At 44.5% G+C, this 16,979-nt stretch overlaps 1 protein-coding gene and 2 pseudogenes across 1 annotated transcript; 2 read left to right on the top strand and 1 right to left on the bottom strand.

Moving 5' to 3' along the window:
- The first annotated feature begins 4,305 nt into the window (after positions 1-4,305).
- Positions 4,306-4,818, top strand: LOC119310018 (annotated as a pseudogene).
- A 4,279-nt stretch (positions 4,819-9,097) lies between these two features.
- LOC119310017 lies at positions 9,098-14,493 on the bottom strand (annotated as a pseudogene).
- A 467-nt stretch (positions 14,494-14,960) lies between these two features.
- On the top strand, positions 14,961-16,313 carry LOC119311492. The gene is made up of 2 exons (XM_037587119.1): positions 14,961-15,606; positions 15,722-16,313. Exon 2 carries the CDS (start codon positions 15,804-15,806, stop codon positions 16,299-16,301), a length of 498 nt encoding a protein of 165 aa, XP_037443016.1. The 5' UTR covers positions 14,961-15,606; positions 15,722-15,803; the 3' UTR covers positions 16,302-16,313.
- Positions 16,314-16,979: the final 666 nt, after the last annotated feature.

Here is a 16,979-nt window from a genome sequence, read left to right as displayed (position 1 = left end):
CGCGCCACCGCCCGCCTACCTCCCCGGCGCCGCGCGGCTGTCTTCCCTTCCTCGCACCAGGGCGCCGCCTGCCCGTCCTCCCTTCCCCCGCACCGTCGCCTGCCTACCTTCCCGGCGTCGTGCGTCTGTCTTCCCTTCCTCGCATCGTGGCGCCGCCTGCCCGCCTTCCCTCCCCTTGCACCGGTGCGCCACCAACCCGGCTCCCCTACCACGAGCCGGCGACCCGCCATGGCCCCCCTCCCACGAGCCGGTGCCCGGCCTCCCTCCCCGCGACATGGAGATTGCCTGCAAATCAACGCCGTGCACCTGTCTACAGGATAAGTGGAACATGGCTGCTCATATTAGACATTGTTCAGTTGATTTATGATGAGCAACCCGCAGTTGCAAATTAAAATGATGTTGTACTTGATATCAGTGACCATTTCAAGCTACAAATAGTGCTATAATGTATTATATATTGCAATCATTTATTGCAATATAGACTTGTATATTGTATCTGAGCTCGTTATCTAATGTCTCTTATATTCTTTTATACTTGTTATAAATAAATCATAAGTAGTACAAGAACCTCATAGAAAGAAATACAAAATATATTGCCATCAACAGTGCATAACATATATATAAAGAAGTACAAACTACATATTTAAAAAAGATGCAGTATTATCATTTATTCATTTTGGGCGCAACCCATTGAAGTATCAACATTTATCAACAATTATCCGAGGGTTAAAAGAAGCGATTAAATAACATGTTTATTTTTATTATTGGGCAGTGCCATAAAACAATTATTGGAAGTACCACTGATTCATTATGACCAGTACCGCTTATATAAACTTGAGCAATACAAAACATTTTTATTACGTGGTGGTACTATTGAATCACTCTGGGCAATACAATTCATGTATTTTAACCAGTACAAAAACATTTTATTACCAGGCAGTACGAAACTTATATTTCACAAAAGTACAAAATACATGTCAAGGGGAGTTTAGTTCTGTGGAAATAATTTACGGGCAGTACAATTTATTCATTTTGAGCAGTACAATTATTATTATTATTATTATCGGGCAGTACGAAACTCATATTCCACGGAAGTACAAGGTACATGTGAAGGGAATTTGAGTTCTCTGGAAGAAATTATGGGTAGTACAATTTAATCATTTTGAGCAGTACAAAAACTTCTTTATTGCCGGGCAGTACGAAACCCGTATTCCACAGAAGTATGAGGCAAATTTGTGTTCTTTTAAAATAAATCCAAGCAGTACAATTTATTCATTTCGAGCAGTAGAATTATTATTATTATTATCGGGCAGTACGAAACTCATATTCCGCAGAAGTACAATGTACATGTGGAGGGAATTTGAGTTCTCTAGAAAAAAATTATGGGCAGTACAATTTAATCACTTTGAGAAGTACAGAAACTTCTTTATTGTCGGGCAGTACGGAACTCATATTCCATAGAAGTACAATACTATGTTTCCTTGTAACAGGAAAAATCTTGGTATTTTGAATATTGTTCAAAAACCGTGAAGAATTAGAAAAATGTTAAAACACAAAAAATTGCTAAATTTCAATACCTTTACAACGCCACATCATTTGCATCATTCCGAGGTCCAAAGAACATCAATGATCATATTTCAGTAGATCTAAAATTTAGTATTTTCAAAACTGTTTCAAAACTATGCATAATTTGAAAAAACCTTAAAAATGTTCGTAAAGTTCAGTAGCTTTCCAACGGTATATCATTTGCGCTATTCCAAGAAGTGGTTAAAAAATTAATATATAATTACTCTTCGTCTCTTTTGAATGAATCTCGTTATTTTCAAAACTGCTCAAAAACCATGTAAAATTTGAAAAACATTAATAGACGAAAAAGATGGGAATTTCAATACATTTCCAATGCCATATCATTTGCATCATTTCGATATCCAAAAATGATCCATGATTTAATAAAACAGATTTTTAGTATTTTCAAAACTGTTCCAAAACTATGCAAAATTTGAAAAACTTAAAACATGAAAATGTCTGTAAATTTCAGTAGCTTTTCAACGGTATATCATTTGCTGTATTCCGATAAGTGGTTAAAGAATTTCGTTCAAAACACTTTTCATTCAACTTGTGATGATTTCTGTTTTTTTAAAATTCATAATAAAAAAATAAAACAGTGAAGCAAGTTATAATATAAAAAAGATGAGAATTGCGCGAATGATATACCGTTGGAAAGCTACAGAAAATTCTCAACTCTCATATATTGTAATTTGCTTCACTTTCTTTATTTTTTTATTATGAATTTTCAAAAAATAGAGATCATCACAAGCTGAATGAAAAGTGTTTCGATGAAATTCTTTTAACCAATTATCGGAATGTAGAAAATGATATACCGTTGAAAAGCTACTGAAATTTACAAACATTTTCATGTTTTAAGTTTTTTCAAATTTTGCACGGTTTTGGAACAGTTTTGAAAATACTAAAAATCTGTTTTATTAAAAGATGATCATGGATCATTTTTGGATATCGAAATGATGCAAATGATATGGCATTGGAAAGGTACTGAAATTCACATCTTTTTCGTGTATTAATGTTTTTCAAATTTTACATAATTTTTGAGCAGTTTTGAAAATACCGAGATTCATTCAAAATAGACGAACATTAATTATATATTAATTTTTTGCCCACTTCTCGGAATAGCGCAAATGATACACGGTTGGAAAGCTACTGAAATTTACATACATTTTTTTACTGCCTGCCAATAAAGAAGTTTCTGTACTTCTCAAAGTGATTAAATTGTACTGCCCATAAATTTTTTTCCAGAGAACTCAAATTCCCTCCACATGTACCTTTGTACTTCTGTGGAATATGAGTTTCTTACTGCCTGATAATAATAATAATAATAATTGTACTCCTCGAAATGAATAAGTTGTACTGCTCGGATTTATTTTAAAAGAACACAATTTTGCCTTGTACTTCTGTGGAATACGAGTTTCGTACTGCTCTGCAATATTTTTCTTTGTATTACTCAAAATGATTAAATTGTATTGCTCGTAAATTATTTTACATAAGTCAGTTTCCTTTGACATGTATCTTGTACTTCTTGGGAATATCAGTTTCGTACTTCTTCATCTTATAGGGTTTGTACTTCTCAATTACACAATTTTTATTAAGGCTAGTTTTGCATTTTTATCTGCACTACTGCTTCAAGATATTCTGTACTGCTACTCTTCACTACAGAGAACCTTTTTGCACTTCCCTAAGCTTGTTAATTCCACAACTCCAAGTAGCAGCTGCAAAAGGTGAGTACCAAATTAGCATAAAGGACACCCTGTACTGCTACTTCAAACTACTCGGTACTTCTCTCAGTGTAACTATGGTACTGCCTCCCTAGCAGGAATAATTCTCAGCAGGTACTTCCTTGCTCGCATGCTGTACTGCTCTGTACTTCTACCTAAACATTGTATGTACTTCCCATTACTGCTACCTTTGTACTTCCCGTAATTCTCCACTCAGGAGGTCAAAATTTCATTCAATCTCCTCGTCGCCCGTCGGAGTAAAAAGAATGCCACAGAATGCCACGATGAAGAGAAGTACATTTTTACCCTCGCACCTCTCGCTGGAGAAGGAGCTCGTGCTTGTGCTTGACGTTGGAACCCGTAATAACCCCGCACCCGTAGAATATGAGTTTCGTACTACTCTGCAATAAAAAAAATTGTATTACTCAACATGATTAAATTGCATTGCTCTTAAATTATTTTACATAACTCAGTTTCCTTCGACATGTATCTTGTACTTCTTGGGAATATCAGTTTCATACTTCTTGATCTTATAGGGTTTGTACTTCTCAATTACACAATTTTTATTAAGGCTAGTTTTGCATTTTTTTTATCTGCACAGCTGCTTCAAGATATTCTGTACTGCTACTCTTCACTACAAAGAACCCTTTTTGCACTTCCCTAAGCTTGCTAATTCCACAGCTCCAAGTAGTAGCTGCAAAAGATGACTACCAAATTAGCATAAAGGACACCCTGTACTATTACATCAAACTACTCGGTACTTCTCTCAGTGTAACTATGGTACTGCGTCCCTAGCAGGAATAATTCTCAGCAGGTACTTCCTCGCTCGCATGTTGTACTACTCTGTACTTCTACCTAAATATTGTATGTACTCCCAATTACCGCTACCTTTGTACTTCCCGTCGAACACCTCGATGGTAGGGATACACAGGCTACTACCAGTCTATTTCGCCGCCGCTCAAGCTAATCCGCTACGCCGGGGCGCGCCTCCGCCCGGCGCCCTGTACCACCGCCATCCATGGAGATCTCCCTGGATGCGCTGCTGGGTGTGCAGAGGCACAGGCAGGACCTGGCCTACCGCCTCGCACATGACGTCTCGGGGCTGCTCCTCTACCTTCACGTGCAGACGCCGCAGCTCCCGTGGCCCGCCCCGCCGCTCAAGCTCCTCCCCTTGGACATCGAGCTCCCCGTCGCCCCCTTCACGGTCGGCGTCGACCTTCCAGCCCTGGCCGTCGCGTCCTTCGTGGAGATCGACGGCCGGCTCGGGCTGGCCGGGTCCGACCTCGGCGCCTCCGTCGGCGGCGCCGTGCAGCAGCTGTCGCGGCAGCTTCCCGCACCGTTCCGCGCGCGACGTCGGAAGTAGGAGGGGGACGCTGCGCCGCCGACGCCCGCGGCGGCGGTGGACGAGGGGGAAGCGGGGCTCGCTACGGAGAGGGCTGTCGAGGGCGGGGTAGCCTTGGAGGGCGTCGGGGAAGGAGGCTCGGGTCGGGTCGGGTCGGGTCATTCTCCGATTCAAAACTACCTTATATAGGGGCTTGCCTATTGTAGAATATTATTCTACAATCAGTTGTAGAATAGACCCACCCTATATATATATATAATTTCTCCTATAATTTGCAGATCATTACATGCAGGCATTAGGTGAGATGGTATTCTCCGTCAGGAGCTATGACCTGCTCAAGCAAAAATCCCGTCATTTCCTCTTGAAAGGCTTGTATGCGGTTGATGTCTACTATGCAACTTTATTCTTGTAGACTCGTGTTGGGCCTCCAAGCGCAGAGTTTTATAGGACAGTAGCAATTTTTCCTCAAGTGGATGACCTAAGGTTTATCAATCCATGGGAGGTGTATGATGAAGATAGTCCCTCTCAAGCAACCCTGCAATCAAATACAAGAAATCTCTTGTGTCCCCAACACAACCAATACAATGGAAAATTGTATAGGTGCACTAGTTCGACAAAGAGATGGTGATAAAAGTGTAGTATGGATAGTAGATATGAGTTTTTATAGTGCGAACAATAAAAAACAGCAAGGTAGTAGATAGCAAAACAGAGCACAAATGATATTGCAATGATGGGAAATGAGGCCTAGGGTGCATACCTTCACTAGTGCAATCTCTCAACAATGCTAACATAGTTGGATCATATAATTATCCCTCAAAGTGCAATAAAGAATCACTCCCGAGTTCCTATTGGCCGAGAACAAAAGATAGAAATTGTTTGTAGGGTACGAAATCACCTCAAAGCTATTCTTTCCGGTCAATTTAACTTAGAGTTCGTACTAAAATAACAACAAGCTATTCTTTCCGATCGATCTAATCAAGAGTTCGTACTAAAATAACACCATGTGATGCATATCAACCAACTCTAATGTCATCTAGATACCTCAATGTCACCGCGAGTACCCATGAGTTAATTATACGATATGTATCAAACAATTTCAGATTCATAATACTCAATCCACACAAAGAACTACAAGGAGAGCCCCAAAGTATTTATCGGAGAAAAGATAATAAAAATGTGCATCAACCCCTATGCATATATTACCCCAAAGTCACCTCGGGAATCCGCAAGTTGAGTGCCATAACATATATCAAGTGAATCAAAAAAATACCTCATTGTCACCAGGGTATTCATATGCAAGACATATATCATGTGTTCTCAGATCTGAACATTCAATCAGACAAGACAAAACTTCAAAGGGTAAAGACTCAATTCATCACAACAAGTGTAGATAGGGGAGAAACGTCAGATGATCCATCTATGTTAACAAACCCATGATACATCAAGATCGTGACATCTCAAGATCGCGCGAGAGAGTGAGAGATTAAACACATAGCTACTGGCACAAACCCCCAGCCCCAATGATGGACTACTCCCTCCTCATTCTGGTGGCCGTAGGGATGATGAAGATGGCCACCGGAGATGATTCCCCCCTCCGGCGGGGTGCCGAAACGGGGTCCCGATAGGTTTTCGGTGGCTACAGAGGCTTGCGGCGGCGGAAATTCCCATATAGGGTCTTCCCGAGGGTTTTCGAGATATTTGGGAATTTATAGGGCGAAGAAGGGGTACGGGAGGCCACCAAGGTGGGCACAACCCACCAGGGCATGCCTGGGGGCCCAGACGCGCCCTGGTGGGTTGTGCCCCACTCGGGGCACCCCCCAGGTGCTGCTCTGGCCCAATGGTTCTCTTCTGGTCCATAAAAAATCCACAAAAAGTTTCGCGGTGTTTGGGGAACTTTCATTTCTGCAGAAAAAACAACACCGTGGTAATTCTGCTGAAAACAACGTCAGTCCACGTTAGTTCCATGCAAATCGTACCAAAACCATATAAAATTATTGTAAACATGGCATGAATACTTCATAAATTATAGATACATTGGAGACGTATCAACGGTCCTTTGGTAGGAGCCTACCACGCATCTCCTTCATCTTTAAATTAAGAAGGAGATCAATATGAATATAGTAGTTGCGTGTATATATATTAGATCATGATAAAAAAATGTGAATAGTGTGTACGTACATCAAGAATTATTCTATCTCTACTCCTTTCGGTCATAATGCGAATGTTCTCGCAAACAATGTATGCACATATATTAGTCCTTAGTTCCTGCGTCATGCACCACTTTACGAGAATAGAATTTAGTCAGATAATAATCAAGCATCATAATAGTATTGAAATTAGAACTATAGAGATGCGCGGACGTAGTTAGTACCACTTAATTACCTTGGGCAGTTTCCATGTCAGCTCCTTTTTCCATGGACCACAATCTTTCGGATGAACCATTTCCAAACCCTGCCCGACTAAGAAAAAAGGAGTTATTGACTACTTGATATCAAGAAATGAACTAAAGAGGCCGACATAGTGCGATAATGATTGAAATTACCTGTCGAGTGTCAACTTCAGGTTCCTGTACTCTTCAAGGTCTTTTCTTAGTGAGTCCAGTACTTTAACTTTTCCCTTGTCAACTCTAATGATTAGCAAGATCCAGTGGAACATGTGTTGTATAAGCAGGCATGCATAACTCATCAAGTACTACACTTAACATCGAGTAAGCAAAATAGAATTTATAGTACAAGGCAGTAACACTCACCAGAAGTTGTAAGGAAATAGTATTTCTGGTTGGGTATTTAGTTCCTTCATAAACCGTAGCAAGTTCTCCTATGTCTCATCTTCGTAGTCTATTAACACAGTTTCATAAACGGTATTTGGGTCAAAGAACGCAATGCCATAGACTCGATCTCTTTTCATTTCAAACATCTTCATTCTGCACAATACCACACAAAGAATATAGTGAAGATAATTACAGGCAATGAACGATTTGAGCTAGAGGCTTAGATTACATAAAGAAATCACTAACATACAATAGCAACTGACGAGAGATTAGTCGAGTGCGTCTTGATTGGATAACTGAAAAAGTTCTGGAAACTCAATCAATAGATCATTTTCATTGATGTAAAGCTCTTGCTTGACTTTCACCATGAGGCTCTCTCGCCCGTTATCTACTTCTCGCAGGTACCAGTCATGCAATCTGCACATTTATGTTGATAGAAGCGGGACCTCATCAGGCCTGACCAGAGGGTTCCTTCTGACATATTTCCATGCTAGTTCCTTCTCTTCCACCCTATGCATTTCCTTGGCGCCTAGGAGTTGTTCACCAGTGACACCAGCCTCGCTAGCATAAGCTCTAACAGTGTCGGTTACCCTCAAATCGGTACTCATATTGAGCGGCGTGATCGATTGCACTGCCTATTCTCCTAGCTGAGGAATTGTTTTCCCGCTTTTCTTACTAACGCTCGACTCTAGACTGACTAAATGGGACTAGAGGTACAAACCGGCACTAAATGGGCTCATGGGGGCCCCAGCCTGACGCCAGCCTGCCAGCGCCCCTTTAGTCCTGGTTTGTGTCAGAAACCGGGACTAGAGGTACAAAACAAACCGGGACTAATGATGCCCGTGCCCCCGACCGCTCATAGCCGTTGGAACCGGCACTAATGGTCACATTAGTACCGGACCGTAATCAAACCGGGACTAATGATGCAAACGTAAGGTCTGTTTTCTACTAATGCATGTTATTTGGTACGTGGCTAACTAAACTTGAACTAATTACTGCGGGACGTATTCGGATAGGAATATGGGCACTACTTTGGGCTATATGTAACTGCAGAATGATATGATCTTTCACAGACAAAATCTTATAAACTTCTTGCAGGTTATCTACAGAGCTACAACATGGATGCGTACGTGGTCATTACTCACTCATACAGACCCCAGGGAGCCTTTGGTTACCAGGTGCAACCGATGAAAGATGATAGCACGAGCTATCTACAACTGGTTTGGATGGCGGTCCCGTAATAGGATAGGTCTTTAGTCATCTTTTCCTGTTTTTCGCCGGTCCTGAATTTTGTATCATCATTTTTCTTGTGCTCCTTTTGCAAGCTATACAGAACTGTGAACTTTGTTTTGTTTGGCACTTTTTAATAAGATGGACGCATGCACCGTTCTGATGCAGAGTCCGGGAGTAATCCTCCTTTTTTAAATGTAATGCACTATATCAGTTTCAACACAGAAACAAATACTAAATGGTTCTTAAAATATAAATAATGAAATTTTAACCATGCAATCACCTTGCTAGTTCTATCAACAAGAGAAGCATAGTATAAATAATAGGTCAATTTTTCTACAAAAAACTCAAGTTCTCAATTTAGCCAGAGCTCATGTTGGAATTTTGTTACAAAAATGGATAAATAAAAACCGTCGTGGACAAGAGTACATGCATATATAATATAAAAGTGAATGATGTATGTAAGGATACTATGAAGAGATTGTGTGGAACCTAATATTAGCACCATGCATGGGACGTAACATCATCACACAATGTGGTGTATGAGTGTATGACGGTGCCAGCTCAAACTTAAAGCGACGAAGGATCATGCACAATGCCATCTTAGCCTCAAGCAATGAAAAGTTCTGGCCGATACAGATCCATGGCCCCCACCCAAATGGGAAAAATGCGCCCGGCTCCTTCGACGCCTTGGAGATCCCCTCGGCAAATCTATCCGGCCTAGATTCGTGTACTTCATCCCCCCAGATGTCTACATCATGGTGGATGTACAATACTGGCATCTCAAGGATCACACCAGCTGGGTACCTGATGCCTCCAATCTCAACCTCCTTATATGTTTTCCGGTGGAATGCAATACCCGGTGGGTATAGTCGAAGAACTTCATAAAGAATCATCGTCACCTGCACAAGATATTAATAAGTTATTGCGCCTCTAGTTCCATGTCTTTGCAACATATTAATTAATTTCAGTCTGATACTCACAATTTTGAGTTGATTAAGACCCTCATACTCGAGTTTGTGTTTTCCAAATAAGCCAAGAACCTCCTCCCTTGCACGTTCCTGCCACTCCTGGTGCATGCTAAGTACAATAATTGTCCATGTAAGCAATATTGATGTTGTCTCCATTCCTGCAAAATAGAACAACTTGCACTCCTCCATTACTTCATCTGCTGACATTCCTAGGGTAGACTGGCCATTCTCATCAGTGTCTGTCATGTTTGACTCTAGTAATAAGCCGAGTAAGTCATCTTTTGTGCTTTCCCCATCCTGCATAGCCTTCATCCTTTTTCCAATTACACCGTGCAAAATGGACTCGGTCTCCTTATTAATTTGATGCATCCTTCGGTTATTTTTGGTAGGAAACGACCTGAAAATGGCATAGCATACCCTTTACATAGGAAGTGCATGGAAAATAAGGTTTAAGAAAATACATGCATATTACTAACAGAAATACGAGTTTCACTTTAAAGCTGTTGAAGAAAATAAGGTTGTGAAGAAAACAATAGCACCCAGCTTAACAAACAAGTTTAAAGTTATCAAAATTAGACTGCGAACAATTTTGGTACTCCCTATGATCCATACTACTTATCGTTCAAACGCATGTATGTAGACGTATGATCGGACGGAGTACTACATTTCGGTGTTGTTTGAATGATGTCAGGACAGCCCTGCCAAATCCGGGTTAGCCATTATTTTGACGAAGGAATCTGCTGCCCTCGTTTTGCAAGCATCTGGGTGCGGAAACAAAACCAGCAACCAAATATATGGGTAACAGTGAACGTTGTGCCTCAACCTTTGTTTTATATCATTTGGTACTCACATATTCTTCTATGAGAATTCTAAATTACTATAATCTACTAGCATAAGATGCCCAAATACTTAGTCAATGATGTCTTCCCGTAACCCTTGTCTAGCCTCTCTCGAGCGAACAAGGTGACTAGGGTTTTCCCAGACTCCTGTCGGCGCCACTGCTGGTCTGCCTCGTCTCCTGTATCCTTAAGGTCATGGAGGCACGGGGGACCCCACCCATTGTCGGTGAGAGCGATCCTACCCTGTTTTTAGGTAGTGTTTTGAGTTTGGTTAGGGTTTGTGTCTTGCTCAGAGAGACAAGATGGCGGTGACTTCATGAAGGTGAATTAATGCCCTTCCCCCCTAGCCCCCATCCCGGTTGTGCATTAGCGCCGTCAAAGGGCAAGTAGAGGTGTGCTACCGACCGATCTCATGGGATTCAGTTGGTGCTTGTCTTTCGTGGATTGGATCCAATCTTTGTCCATCTCCTATCGATCCTTCTAGATTTAGCCGGCCACCATCTTCATTCATGTGACTACAGGTTTGATTCTTCTAATCTGTGCTTCTCTTCATCAGCGATTGTTATCGTTCTAGTGTGTTGATCTTGTGGGGATTTAGCACGGCGATTTCCTGACTATTTACAAAAAGGTTTGCCCGGCTCCGGTGAGTGAGGGGCGATGACGGTAGCGCACCTTCGGCATCACTCCAGTGTTTGTACTCATCGCTAGGTGGTCCCCGGACATGGTTGTAATTTTTTTATGATGTTTTTTTGTATTTTCATGACAGATTATTAATATACTGGATGTTTACCTGAAAAAAACCTGTCCAAAAATATGAGAGAAGTACATTTTCTTTGTATCTACACTGACACACACACACACACACACACACACACACACTAATTAGAGACTCCATAGAAATTCCCACGGTGATCATAAATTAGAAACCGCTCGTTTGGTGGGCCCAAGTTATAACGATGTGGATTAATGACTCTTATTTCATATGAACTTTTGTAACAGATCTGCATCTTTTCTACAAAAAAAAAATTCAGTTGGACCGAGTTATACCGCCCAAATTTAATTACTAAACTGGCATGTAGCAATCTGATTAGTTTGTATTTGTATAACCCGCGAGCTCAACCATGCCAAGTAGAGTCTAGAGCACTAAACAATACATAATAGCTCAATGACTAAAAGTTCCAGTCTTGCTAAATCTCAGTCAACTAAGACTTCATTATGTCTCTTTTCAAAATTGTATTGTTTTTTTAACATGTTATGTCACTTGACTGAGACTTGATTATGTCTCAGTTGACTGAGACATAGCCACATCTTTAAAGGTTTTACTGAGTACTAAAAAAGAGTAGTATTATTACATTAATGAGTGTTGAGCATCTCCAACAAGCCCCCTCAAAATCTCCCTTAGGCTAGTCATAGTGGAAGTAACTTAGCTAGTAACATAGCGCACTCCAAGAAAATTTTGCTTATGTGGCATGTAGTTAATGAGAGGTGGTAACATAATATGTTACTGTAACATAACGGTTTCCAAGACACGATGAGTCTACAAGCTAATAAATGAAGTCCTCTATGACACTAATACTATGTTACTTACTTCCCACTATGACCAGCCTTAAAAGTGAGCACGGGGTATCCACATATGTGGGTTTTGGTGGCGGCGTGGCAGCAGTGGACAGCGGACGGCGGCAATGGTCAGCATTGTGGTGGGTCGGCGGTGGTCGCAGATTTGGTTTGCAACGGCGGGTGGGCGGGCGGCGGTGGTGCACTGCGCTGATGTAACACTTTTATGGTTTATAGGAAACCACTTTCTCGTAGGTGGAGGGGAAGTTGGGCTTATATATTATACTCCCTCCGTTCCTAAATATAAGTCTTTTTAGAGATTCCACTATGGACTACATACGAAGCAGAATGAGTAAATCTACATTCTAAAATATGTCTACATACATCCGTATGTAGTTTGTAGTGGAATCTCTAAAAAGACATATATTTAGGAATGGAGGGAGTACTAGGTAACAAAAGAAAATTTGCGTACTTGTTGGAGCAGTTTGAGTTTTATACGAGGCTTTTTGGAGAAGTCAAAGTAATAACATGTATAAAGTAAAAAAAAAGATAATAACTTACAAGTAACCGGGAATGATAATCTTGTGAACTCTTGTCATGAGGCGCCCAACTTGCTCGGACTGCAGTAGAAAAATTCTTCTTCCTTCCAGGTAACTGCTGCCAAATGCTGTCTGGGAGAGGACATTTCCGGTGAGGCTCTGGAGCTCCGGGTAAACATCCACCTCCCAGGAGCCATCAGGCCCAACACACTCTGCCCATCGTCCAACAAGCTCCTCACAACACACAATAAATGCGGGCAGCATGAGCTGCAATTAAGCAAAGCTTAGTATTCCGTTGAAAAAATAATCAGTAGATTAGTCGTGGGTTTAATTTCCCCTTTTTCTTCTTTAAGGGATAGCATGGAGTGGTATGCGCAAAGTACTCCCCTCCGTTGCTAAATATAAGATGCTTTTGCAGTTAAAATTTAAACGTTTTATATTTAGTTACAGCGGTAGTAAATAGTACTGTACTAGCTTATATTAACGATGTCAAAGTGAAGGTGAACATCCACGCCACATGAATCGGCTTAAAAAACAAAAGAAAAAAAGAATTTCAGGCCAGCTAAATGGATGAGCCTCGCAACAAGATCTTCGTATGCCTACCATCAACCCTATAACAAATACACAAGTTAACCGAAAAAATACGCTACTCTTATTTTTTGTTTTTGCGAAAGGAAAATATGCTACTCTTATACTGTACTATTCTGCACAGAAGGATGGTCGTATGTGCGCCGACGGCCATGAATATTAAGTGGTAGGCGCACATGGAATGCATGGAAGTATAATTAAATACCTTGAGCTTCTCGGCATGGAAGGCAGGGTTGAGTATCCTTCGGTGCTTCGCCCACTTTCACCCTCGTGGTTCTTCAGCCCGTCGGCGAGGAGCCCGGTCAGCGCCGGGAACTTGAGCTTCTCGATGTGGCGGCTGAGCTTGTTGGACATCACCTCCCTGACCAGGCTAGGGTCGGTGATGGTCACCTTGGGGATGGGGCCGAACCAGGAGATGCACTGCGGGCCGTGCTCCTGGACGTTGCCGTAGAGGAATGGCAAGACGCGGGCGCCAATGTCGTGGCAGCGTGGGGTCATGGGTGGCCTCGACGATGCCTCCCTGTTCTGGCGGCTGTCGTCGTTGACGTCGCCGGTGAGAAAGCGGTACCGCGTGCCACGGAGGCCCTGGGCGTGGAGCGCCTGCTCCAGCCGCCTCGGCCGCCACCACAGCTGGTCGAGTAGCCGGGCGGCTTGCCAGAGGAGCATGGAAGCCTCGAGGCCGGCGCAGATCCATGGTAATGCTGTGAGTGGAGCTGGACTTCTTGTCAAGGGCTCAGGATCCGTTGCTGCTCGACACGAAAGGCTACAAGACAGTGAAATGTAGGACTGGATTAGTGGTGTGTTTTATCAGAATTCTCGACATATATAAATCCCTTAGAACAACTCTAGCAGACCCCTATGACTTACGAACCCGCATAATTCCAACGAGTATACGGGTTCGATCCAATTTTCTGGCCAAAACAGAGCCGTATACTCGTCCAGCCCGTAAATATTTTTGCCGCAGCCCGCAAACGTTACCCCTGAAGCAGTATAACTACGGGTTTGCGGGGCAGATGCGGGTCGAAACCCTATCCCCCGCAGCCGCGTTTCCCCCCGATTTCCCACCGCGCCGTTCGATTTCTCGCCGTCGTCGAGCCTGCGAAAGCCATGGACGGCTTTGGGGATGAGGCAGTGAGACCGCGCACAAGCGGGGGGCGCGTTGGTGGCTCAACCGCGATAGCCGGCCACCGCGAACTGGACGACTTCGATCGCGAGCTCGCCCGCCGCCGACACGCCTCTTCCGGCTCCTGATCCGCGGGGAGCTCATCCGCGGGCGCATCGAGCTCGGGGCTCATTCCGATGAAGAGGGAGCCGGAGGAGGAGCTCTCGCCTCGCGCCGTAGAGCCCGATGCGCCGCCGCGCCGAGACGTCATCGGGCCCGAGGACTACCTCCTCCCAGGGCAGGAGGAACTCCTCGAGCGCATCGTCCTCTAGCGGTCACCGAGGGAGCAGGAGAAGATGGAAGAGCGCATCCGGTGCGAGCTCGAGTACGAGAGGCTCTTCCTCCAGACGGGCGTCGCCGCGTCGCAGCGCACGCGTCCAAGGAGGCTGACCTGCGACTGATGAAGGCGGAGCAGGCGAAGTTCTACATCGGCCTCGACTCCTCCGACTCCGATTGAGCGCCGCCGCTGGGCAGCTACCGCACGAGCTCCGGCGAGCTCAATTTAGTGTAGTGGTACGGTAGCGTAGGCCCGGTCTAGCTCCGGCGAACTCATATGTAATACTCCCTCCGGTTCGAAATACTCGTCGCGCTGGTCAATTTGCAAAAACACCCACCCCTTTATTCCGACACAACCAGCGATCCTCGCCGCTGCTCTCGCCCCCTCCCGTGACTCTGCTTGCTCCGCCGCGCCATCGTCGGCCTCCGTGCAGCTCGCCCGCGCCTTCCTCCCGCTCCCTCCTCCCTGCGTAGCTCCTCCGCCCCCTTCTCTACGCAGCTCGCCCGCTCCCTCCTCCGGCTTACTCCTCTGCGTAGCTCCCCCTCTCACTCCATTGGGAAAAATGGCATCTTTCTCCTCTGCAGAACACAGCGCCGCCTAGCACTTCGCCATGGACGCGCTCAGCTTCGTGGTACCGCGGATCCTCCTCTTCGCTGTCACCCACGGCTCCGGGGTGTTCATAATGCCCTGCCACATCCCGCAAGGGCTCCGGGGTGGCTGGAGATCTGTGGCGGTGGAGGGGATCGTGCTCTACTTTGATGTACACTATTCAACAATATATACAGTAGAGTAATTACTGTCTACTGAAAATGGAGTAAGTGTGATCTTCAGAGTGTGCTAACCTAGTATCTGTAGGTTTTGATTTGCTTGCAGATTTGTGAGTGTGATCTTCAGAGTGTGATTTGACAGTCTTCAGAGTGTGATCACCATTTCCTTGATGAACACAACAGAGAGGAACCAGTTGACAGGAACATCAAAGGATCAAGAGGACAGTAGCCGCTGCCCGCTGCGTCGAGAGGATCAATAGGAGCAGCAGATTACTCACAGGTATCGAGCAACAGAACCAAGCTGTAGTACTTACTCTCTTTTTGTGATTGCTTATGGGGGATGTGAGTACTTACTCTCTTTTTGTGATTGCTTATGGGGGACGTGAAAATTTCAGTTCAAATCGCTCCAGCCTTGTGGTATTTAGAGCACAAATTCACGTCAAGAGGAGCAGATGATCAATTCGAGTTGTCGGAGCTATGAACGCCGGAGCAGCGGCGAAGGGTAAGGGAGCTGCGGACGCGGAGCAGCGGCAGAGGGTTAAGGAGCTGCGGACGGCGGAGCAGCGGCGGACCTTGGGCTCTCGATTGGAGCGGAGGGTGGCGCCGGCGAGGGACCTGCGGCCGGCGGGGAAGGATGTCGAAGTTGCGGCGGAGGGTGAGGGAGCTGCGGACGGCGGAGCAGTGCAGCAACGGCAGACCTCGGTGACGGAGCTCTCAATTGGAGTGGAGGCAGGCAGCCGGCGGGGAAGGACAACGGCGCTGCGGCGGAGGGAGACAGAGCTGCGGATGGCGGAGCAGCGCAGCAACAGCCGAAATCAGGCTCTTGATTGGGGCGGAGGTAGGCGGCCGGCGGGGAAGGACGGCGGAGCAGCGAAGGAGCTTCCAAGCCACGGGACGAGGGCCAGGATGGAGAAGATTCAAAACTGGGAGGACCTTTTTGCAAAATGTTATTTCTATAGCGCTCGCGACAAGTAATTGGAACCGGAGGGAGTATATGCATGCAGTGTACGAACTTATATGAAGAAGAACTAACTATGTAAAGAAGAACTATCTATGCGAGCGAGCTCCGGCGAGCTTTTGCTTAAATTTCTCGCGCGAAACAAGTTTTTTAAAATTTTACGGGTTTGGATACAGTTTTTGTTCTGCCGCGGCCATTTTGAGCCTGCATAAACGCTTCCGTGCGAACTGTAAACTGTCGGCAGAATGCGGGATCTGCTAAAGATGCTCTTAATGACCCAGGCATGTCGGGATCCGCGCCTCACCTATCAAGTTGGCAGTATGGCAGGAGTAGATCAATGCTCATGTGCGTTGAGATTCTTTCCCTCTGAATACAATCTCTTTTTGGAGTAGTTAACGGTATCCTGGTGGGCTCTGCAGGTCACGACTCACCCTTCACCCCTTGAGATTCCATTCGCCTGTGACACCAAAAAGGAGAGCTGCTCAAGGCAAAAAAATAAAAATAAAAAGGAGAGCTGCATGCTACGTGTTTCTTCAGCATATATACCACCGAAAAAGGCCAGTGATTCCCACCACGAACGGAACTCCCAGTTCTTCTTCCCGTTGCACCATCAGAGAAGAATTCCTCAAAAAAATCAGATAAGAAACTGAGACAGCATCATGGTGTTCAAGTTCAAGCCAGCGATTCAGCAGATT

This window comes from Triticum dicoccoides, chromosome 5B (genome assembly GCF_002162155.2).
Source record: "Triticum dicoccoides isolate Atlit2015 ecotype Zavitan chromosome 5B, WEW_v2.0, whole genome shotgun sequence".
NCBI classification, from domain to species: domain Eukaryota; kingdom Viridiplantae; phylum Streptophyta; class Magnoliopsida; order Poales; family Poaceae; genus Triticum; species Triticum dicoccoides.
This window is presented reverse-complemented; position numbering and strand designations above follow the sequence as displayed.

Coding starts and splice junctions, on each gene's coding strand:
- LOC119311492 (XM_037587119.1), top strand. CDS start 15,804: ATGAACGCCGGAGCAGCGGCGAAGGGTAAGGGAGCTGCGGACGCGGAG.